The sequence below is a fragment of the Ixodes scapularis genome, unplaced genomic scaffold, assembly GCF_016920785.2.
Source record: "Ixodes scapularis isolate PalLabHiFi unplaced genomic scaffold, ASM1692078v2 PGA_scaffold5__190_contigs__length_132052651, whole genome shotgun sequence".
NCBI lineage: Eukaryota > Metazoa > Arthropoda > Arachnida > Ixodida > Ixodidae > Ixodes > Ixodes scapularis.
In genome coordinates this window covers 71,649,224-71,658,370 of record NW_024609880.1, presented here as the reverse complement: position 1 = coordinate 71,658,370, position 9,147 = coordinate 71,649,224, and the positions used below count along the sequence as shown (strand labels likewise).

The 9,147-nt window shown below is 47.6% G+C and overlaps 1 protein-coding gene across 1 annotated transcript; it reads right to left on the bottom strand.

The window, feature by feature from the left end:
• Positions 1 to 235: 235 nt before the first annotated feature.
• On the bottom strand, positions 236 to 4,814 carry LOC8042289. Its single transcript, XM_002415381.3, has 2 exons — positions 4,629 to 4,814; positions 236 to 831 (listed from the first exon to the last, which is right to left on the bottom strand). Exon 2 carries the CDS (start codon positions 818 to 820, stop codon positions 371 to 373), a length of 450 nt encoding a protein of 149 aa, XP_002415426.1. The 5' UTR covers positions 821 to 831; positions 4,629 to 4,814; the 3' UTR covers positions 236 to 370.
• Between the last annotated feature and the right edge of the window lie 4,333 nt (positions 4,815 to 9,147).

Below are 9,147 nucleotides of genomic sequence, written 5' to 3'. Positions count from 1 at the left end.
CTCGGTAAGTGGAAATTCGAGTTAAAAATCCCGAATTTCTAAGGCTACCCTTCAGTTATAAAAGACCCTATGACAGTGCCACAGCACATTGCATAACGAATTTGATTACTTTATCTAAGCCTAATCCCCAGTTTTTTTTATTTTTAGGTGCTTAGTGTTCTGAAATGTAGAGACATGGTTTTTATGCCATACTGCCCAGATGAACGTTCGATCAAATTGAGGGCTACGGCAATGTTCAGAACACGACCTATATTGATGCGATGTCGTTCGGTAAAGTTTTAACCCTTACTTGACTGCCATACACTGGTCAGCGTTTCACTGCACAACGAACTCGATCAATACGGTCGCCTTCGCAGTTTCATGATGTCATCTAGGTCTTCTTGGAGTTCATCTGCTTGCCAAAGTCCTGTAGCGCCTTGTCGACGAAGCTGACCATCTTGATGACGTTCTCCTGGCTCAAGAGGGAGTCTCCAGTCCTCTTGCGTCCGGCGGCAGGATAGAGGCCGCCGGGAATACCGATTCCAGGAAAACCGCCGAGCCCGAGGCCACCCATGAAGAGCAGTCCGATGACGGGAAGAACGATGGCGAAGACTCCGAGCGCCAGGAGGAACGGGATGATCAACGCGAGTCCCGAACCTCCCAAGGCCGTTAGGCCCAGCTTTGTCTTCTCCAGGTCGTGTAAGTAGTACGTCCCGGACCTATCGCCCTTGTGCTGCTGAGGGTTCTGCGCTGCTTGCTCCACTGGATCTGAATCGGCCAAGGCTCCAGCAGCTCTCAGTAGCAGGGCGCAAAGAAGGAAGACTCGCAGTTGAGGAACCATTGCTGCGGGATCTGTAAGTATTATTAACCGGTGACCCCCGTCGTCCAGTATAGATCCACTAGCTGTCACATCAACCACAAGTCAAGGCTGGTACCCGCATCGTCAAACACAACGGTTAATCTTGTTAATCACTCTTGGTGAACGCCGGAAACATGTCCCTCGAACTAAATACTAGTGTGTAGTGGAAAAGCTGGAATAGCGACGAATTTCCTGTGACTCCATTTGTATTTCTTCTATTGGGAAGGCCTTGAAGCCTGTGACAGGAATTAAACTACACCCTAAAATGTAACTTCCACCGACCTGAGTTTCGTTGAGAGGGATTGACATCAGATACTCTCCCTCCTTGTAAGTGGAATTTCCTAGACAACTGTGGTGGCAAACTCTATGAACGAAGCTAAGGGTTCGTATTATTGTTCTATGTTTACGTGCACCGCCTTACGCGTCCCGGTTGCCCCCATCAATCGTGTTGCCAGCGGTAATTGTAGCTCCGAGAAGTTCGTTTTCCATGCGACACGGGCGCACTGCAGGAAAGCGACATTCGCAGAGCGAGACGACAAGCGCGGTCTGCCAGTACTGCTTGCTTTGAGGCGTACCCTACAGTGGCGTAGCTAGGAATTTCTTTCGGTTGGGGTGAAGCCCCATAAGGTTCCCCCCACCTGGCGCCACATCCAGTGTGAGCGCTCGTTGCGAGACGAACGCACGTTTCAAGGCCTGTAGCATTTGCAGAATCAAGATCCCTACGCAGTCCGCGCTCCATCCGTGAAGTATCGCGAGCGGTGCGTATCGTAGTGCCGGCAATTCAATCCGCGTTGATGCGCTGGCAATTACGGTGATAAACTGTATTTAAAAAAAAAAGTTTTTAAAATGACTTTGTAGCAGTTTGTTACCCTGTTTGAGTGATTATGAGTGGAATTTGATTAATTTTGAAGTAATAGGCTACTGGTACTGGCTCATTTCGAGAGACATCTATGGTATGGGGCAGTCTGATTCACGATGAGCCTCATACAATTGTACTTTTTTAAACCATTTCCTCAGTCGTACACAAGTGAGAAGAGAGAATCTGAAAGTTTCACGTTCACGCAAACAAGAATCCAGCAAACTATCGTTGGGTTACGGGGGTTTCGTGTGATAAAAGTTTCACGGAGTAGACGATGCCATACAACAACCACGTGACGTAGTAAAGTGCTCGACAGAGTAACAGTTACTTTAAAAGTAACATCACATTATTTTAGTGTCAAGTAATTAACCGACACAGGCGAGGTGGTGAACCTCCAACACAAAGATCCCACAATAAGGAACACGCAAATGCAAAATGTTTCCGGTAACGCATACAAGATTAGATAAGGAAACGTACGTGGCCCTTGACGTGAACTGCAAAATCTGCAGCTCACACAAAAAGACCTGGTGGTCCGTGCTTGCCTCGCTTGTCAAAATTACATCTACGCACCGCTGGACTATCTTAATCGCACGCTGGAAGGGCACCTTTTTGTAAGCGAATAGTCTATGCTAACTTGGCAAATGGCTAAAGCCCAGGTGACAGCTCTTCGTACGAGTTGTGTTTCTCAGCGATTGGTCCTGGCGTTCCTGGCTTTTTCACCGTTTGTCGAGCTAAGCTGAAAAAGTGAAAAATGAGGAACAATTACGAGCGAGAGCTAATGATTTCAACTATGACCTTCGCAATAAGCTGCAAGGCTTGTTCTCCAGCGGTCGTATACTTTACCCGCTCTACACAAGCGCGTGCCACACAGTTGTGACCCACGGGCGTTTCTCTATACGGAGACGGAGCGACGTGGCCTCAACCTGTCAGACCGGGGATGCTGAACCTCGAAAGTGCAGGGCAATCGGTCTTCCGACTTCAGGGACCGTAACCCCGAAGAATGGAAGAGGAGTTTCTCCATTATCTCGACCACCATGGCCGCTCGTCCATTCGCAACGAAGCTGCCGCGGCGACGGACCAGGAAGGAGGGAAATTTTCATTCATGACTTCGACACAAAGCCTAAGGAGCGATTCTTCAGATGCGCCGTGGAACGGAAAGCTTCATTGTGCGAGCCCATGTTCCTAGAAGAATGGGTTTAAGAATGGACTACTTCCCGTTTGTTCGTTTTTGTAATCATAGAGCCGAGAATGTGGGTGATGAAATTAATTATTAGCCAAATATGTTGTCACTGCTAAAAAAAAAATGTGCGGCTTAAAGAGTCCCTGATTGTACATTAGAAGTTCGTTTGGGGTCTATTTTTTGTAACGATGGATGGAGTCGCAAAAGTAGAGGTGGTACGATGTGAAAAATTGACGACGGTCGTGAGTGAGTAGCGAGTTTTAGTATTGCGTTTACATGCAAACGCAACCACCCTGTGTTTACGTTAGCATTGCGTGCTCCACACTGCGCATGCTCCATACGTACGCAATGCCGCGAGCTTTACGTACGTACGCTCGCTATCGATTTTTGCGTGCGTACGCTGTGGTTTTCTGCGTTCATGTTTCGTTGCTTTCGTCGTGCGTGGGACAGCGTGCGATTCAGATTGGCGTGACCGAATACCGGCCTCAGATTGCCTGGAGCAGTTTCCATAGGCACATCTACAGCATGTAAACTAATGCTTTAAGGCACTCAAAAATCGATTTCTCAACGTATCGCGCTGTAATTTAATACAGAGGTGCAAGCAGGTGATAGAAGTTTGCAGTAAAAAAAAATTAACTTACGTCGCTCAAAAAGAAATAAAAAAAGAGAAAGATTTTGTTCTGGGAAATATACGGCGCCACTTTGCAGACGATGCGCGGGTAGAGAGAAGTGCTGTTGAAACTTGACAGATGGCGTAAGCTGCGTCGAGTGATCGCCGGCCGATTCGGGTTGATAGCAAACGATCTCGCAAAAGAACCCGAATCAGCCGCTCCCCCTCGACGCGGCGTACGCCATCTGTCGGCGGCACTTCTCTCTATCCGTGCATCGTCCGCGAAATGGCAACGTAAACTGCCCAGAAAAAAATTTTTTTTTTTTTTCTGTACAAAGCATTTTTTTTTGTTTGTAAATTTATTTTACCTGTTTGCACCTCTGTAGCAAATTGTAGCGTTACAAATTTTTAAACCGATTTTTTTTTTTTTTTGGGGGGGGGGGGGGGCGTTTAAAGTGTTTTAAAAGCGTTAGTTTACATGCTGTAGATGACACTGCAACAGCATGCGTAGCGTTTGCGTTCCGCTTTACTAAAATCGGTGTTTTGACGCGCTCCGCATTGTTCCGCTGAGAGCCTGCGTGCGTCGTACGTAGTGCTAACGCAAGGGAATTTTCGTTATTCTAAAACTCTCTAGAGACAAGCATTCCCCCAAAGGATATAAACGCATATTGATACTCTTGAATGGGTGCGCATGCCCCGACTGATCAAGCCCACAAAAGGACTTTTCGCTCGTCTGCGTTTTGATATTTCAGGTTCGTAAAAGCTGTAAAAATATTGACGTTTGCCATCACAAAACAAATGAACTGATCTTCACAACACCTATGACGCTGATCAAAAAGAATGTTTTCGAAGCTTCTCCAGAAACAGCATGTATTTTATCTTCCCGTCTCTCTTGTCCTTATGAAGTATAAAATACCAATCAAAATGCTCCGATGTTGTCGTTGTTGTTTTTTTAGCGTCTTTTTTATGGCAATTTACGCGTCAGCAAAACTTTTGGCTATTTTTCGAATAAGCCGGTCCGAGGAAAACCTCAAGCAGGCCCACAACCCTCCCGGCTATCCCCCTCTTCTCTGGACAACTCTAAACAAACAAACAAATGCAGTTACTTTCACCCTAGAAATGGAAAACTGCGCCAACTCACCTGTCGGAAGTTATAGCCACCAGCAGACGTGGAATGTTCTTCGAGGCTAACCTTGCCCGGTCAGTGTCACAGCATGCGAAGCCACGTTCCCGGCGTTTTCTTGACGGCGGCAGCACAACGCAGACACCCACGTCGACCGCGAGCATGCAGTCAATGGTAACAAAGAAGCTAGCCCGCTCTTATAAATGGTCCTCGCTCAATCCAGCCCGCTGACCTGGATGGCCATCCAGAGGTGACAGCCGTGTCTTGTGCACGGTCCGTCAGTGTCGCCTCACTCGCCCTCGCTGTGCTCGCATATACATTTGGGAGACGAACATCACACTACAGCGAGGCGTTATGGAAATCAAGTGAATGGTGTATCCAAGACGCAACCGACTCTTATTTTTCCGGCACGGTTTCGGTGAACCGTTGTTGTCGACAGCTCCGGGGTCGTAGAACCCGACTCGTCGCTTAATGAAGTGGGTTTGTCTGTAGCCCGCTTGCGCGTCCTCTCAATGTGCACCTTACGATGCAGAAAGAGAACTCCTAAAGAGCATTCTTTTACATCTAGACGACCGGCCATTTACTACGTCCAAAATACTAAGGGCCTGGGACTCACCACTTAAAGAGGAGAAGGCCGCAAACGCCCTTCTGCGATTTTTATCAGAAATTCGCTTCGAGTTTTGTTCGTAAAAAGTTATCTACTGTTCATTATTTGTTGTCGTATAGAGGACTATTCGTTTTATAATTACTGTAAGTTTACATGTGTGCAACTGAACTTCACGCTGCCGCGTACAAAAACTCGGAGTGTTTTGGGTGAACATTGGTGACAATCCAGCACGCACTTTCAGTCTCTTAGTTTTAATGTCATATTGGAAACTGCGGCATTCTCTTAATTATTGATTCTGCCTTCACAATGTTAACGTGAGTGCTAGTATGTTACCTTTATCTCCTCTACTTTTTCTTTCCTCCTTCTTTTATCCCCTCATTACCTTCCCCAACGCAGAGTAGCCAACCGAGGCAGGCCGCCTTGGTTACCTTTCTGTTTTCTCCTCCTGCCCTTACCTTCTTCCCTTCTCTGACTTTTACTCACCCAGCTTCGTTTGTTAGAAGCGGATTGGGTACCATGTAGGTATCGTTTTGCAAGATGCGTGAGCGCTATAGAGCCAGTTAGCGTCTTTCTAAAACAAACTTTGATAAAAAAAAAATGAAAAAAGGAAAAGAACTGTATATCATGTTTGCACCAAGCCAGTGATGGCATACTTCTCGGGGGAGGGGGGAGATAGGTAATCGTGAATCTTGTTGATTAATAATGCATGTCTCTGTTGGCCTCGTATAAACTCAATACGTGATAATTGCTGCACACAGATATTGTATATAGAATATGCCCCCCCCCTTCCCCCCCCCCCCCCCCCCCCCAAAGAAAAAAAAAAAAAGATAAACTTTTTTTTGTTGTTGTTGTTTTTTCTGCGCAAACAAATTGCGCGTTGCCGAACCCTCATTATCCGCCCAAAGGTATGCTCGCGGTCCGAACTAAATGCCAAAGTCAGAACTGAACGTTGTACGTGAAAAACACGGACGCCATGACGTACGTGTACGACTCCGGAACCACGAGTATTATTACACCCTTAAAGGGGTAAGTTGTATTACTGTATAGCATGGGCTCTTTAACGTGCATTGTATAGCAGCTTCTATATTAGACAGGCACGGTGATCGGTTTACGCGAAAAGTTAGGCAGTTAAGGTCATAAACAGGCGCCAGCCTCCAAGGATACATGGCTTATTCGTTTCTGCGGGTTTGTTTTATCACGCTCCAAAATGCACCTGAACTTGCATAATCTGTTTAGAATGAAGATGTGCGGATGTCAATTTGTATGATAGATATTTTCGTATGCAAGCGTGGCTTCTCACTCAAGCAGAATCATGCTGTAATTTGGAACGTCGTTCACGTCATATTTAACAATGTTCAGAGAGTCTGTAGCGCACACCAGCTCGGAGCACGTGGAGCGAAAGCTCGCGCTGCAGAACCCAGGGCGATCCTGGCTTCAATCCCCACCCCTGCCCGTTTCGATCTGGATGAGCATCGTGCCGGCGTGCGGTCGTGTATCACTACTGCGTGGTGCACGCTAAAGGGATACTTCAGCGAAATTTGAAATATTCCCGTCGTGTTCAAAAATAGGTTGAATATGATCCACAATATCCGTAAAAGACAATCGCACGTTTGTATTTTGAGCCTGGGGGCTGTATTTTTCGTTATAAACGGCCCACTCTGGCAAGCGCTCGGAGAAGGCCCAGTGGAGACCACGTGACATCCAACGCAATCGTGACGTAGGTCGTCTCGGGACGAGCAAAGCTATGGCGAGGCTGACGTCGAGAGGATGGCCTAGTCGTTCCAGCCACCGAAGCGGCCACTTTTGTACGAATTTTGAGTGACGGGTTAGTCTTCTATAATCTTGTAGGGGGACAATAGCGACTTCTGGAACACACAAAAGGGATTCTCGGGAAGACGGGAGTTCCTCCTTCCCCTCTTCTTTCGTCGTGGCCAGAGCCTTTTATATGGTCGTGGCCGGAGGCGAGACAACCTCCGTCACTAGCTGTCAAGGTTCCTAGACGAGCATTACAAACGAGGCGTTAGCGACATCCACCAGGTGCTCTTTGCTAATCGTTTAATTTGTTTTGAAATTCCTTTTCGAGACTTTTTAACAATATATTGGAATGTTCGATGTGATACTGCTCCTTTGAACACATATAGACCAAAAAATGAGCGCCTAAATTTCGTTGTAGTATCTCTTTAAAGTCCCCAGGCTAGTGGTTGTACTGCACTGGCTAAGTTGCTCATCTACAGCGAGTGACTCGTCGCAACTTCAAAAGGCTGACCAACTACACGCTGTATAACTATAACACTTACGCTTTCAGCGTAACAGGCGATGATAGCTGCGGCTCCAACAAGGAAGGAGGCACGAGGTTATGTCGTCACCAGCCGGAACTGTGACTAAATCATCTCGTTTTTAAAGTGCCTTTTCACAAAAGCCATATGTCGCCAAACTGCGCGTGCAATGCTGCAGCGCAGACGTTATCGTCATTGCCGTCGAGCATGGTGATGATGATGATGATAATTGTACCCCAACAGCGCCGTACGCCGTACGCGCTGTTTAAAAAAAAAGTTATGTTCGCAGCAAGACCCTGAACAGTGCTTGCACTGCACGAGCGTGTGTGCTTGACAGGGACGCTGAGAGCCCGAAGCTCGCTCTTGTATTTTCGCACTAATGGCGGTGATAGAAGAACAATTAAGACCACCTAAATCGAGCACCTTCAGTGCATCGAACGCTACTTACAAGGACCAAATGGTTGGAATAAATCCTCCGCATCTGGCTTTATGCTCCTGAAGACGTTAGCTTTTCTTGGTGCGTAGAAGCTGTGTAACGCCGCCATTAGACCATCAGGTTTGGCTTTGGACAGGGTGGGTATAAATTGACTTTTGGGAAGGGTCTATTGGCTGCAAAACCTCATGCAAGTCTAGCGTCACATCGATGCACGGCGCCCCGTTCCCCCGACGTATCAACGGGGTCAGGTGGCGCCGCCCTAAGCCAAGTGACTGTCTCCGCAGGGGCCTTGAACTTGATTGTCGCGGTCCCGCGGTGCGCATCGGACGCGAGCCATTGGTCACAGCAGCAGGGCCGCTGGGCTTGTTGCTGATTCTTCTCTAGTGACCTCGTAGTCCTTTTCTATCAGTGTGTCGCTTTATTAGTGCGTGGCTGAGCATTTTCGCTTCGCCGGAGATCGAAAGGTGCATTGTTGTGATCTGCCGTATATTGAGCAACACGCGACCGGTCGTAGATATTGTCCATGTTCCAGTAATCATACGCTTTTTTTTTTTTTTTTTTTCACCTTTCCCATAAAAGGTTTGACTTTCTGTGTCAGTAACGTAGCCAGGATTTTATTTTGGGAGAAGAGGGGGGGGGGGGGGGTCCAAAACCAATAGGCATAACTCCCCCCCCCCCCCCTCCTCAATGGCGACGCAGGGTGAGCTCGGCGGGACGGACGCTCACGCAAAGATTAGCGAGGCGTTGTTAAGACAAACCGGGCAAAGCTGCATTGTTATATTTTGAAAACGGAGCAGGCTTCATTTACAGGAATACGGGCGTGGTGGCTCACTGTTCTACTGTCGTCGTAGTTGCGGCCCACCAACTTTAAAAGCTTCCTTACTGCACACAGCTCCCCCCGCTTTTACAGGTGTAGCACGTGCATTACCAACGCGTGAAGGCCAGACAAAACACAAGGATAGCTATACACCAGTGTCTGCTCTGTTCCATGGGCGCCACCATGTTTGTTTATGCTGACGCAATGACACGGTAAAAAAAGGGGGGGGGGGGCTGTGCTTTTTGCGAGACTCCGTTTTTTGTAGAAACTTTCGCACATATCGTAGTACAAGAACGTCGGAAAGGCGTAGTCACGAAGCTCCAAGTTTTGTTTTATGCGCAGCCCCTCTCTTCACAGGAGCTTGCGCTTGAGAATATTGTTTCACATTTTTATCGCTGGGG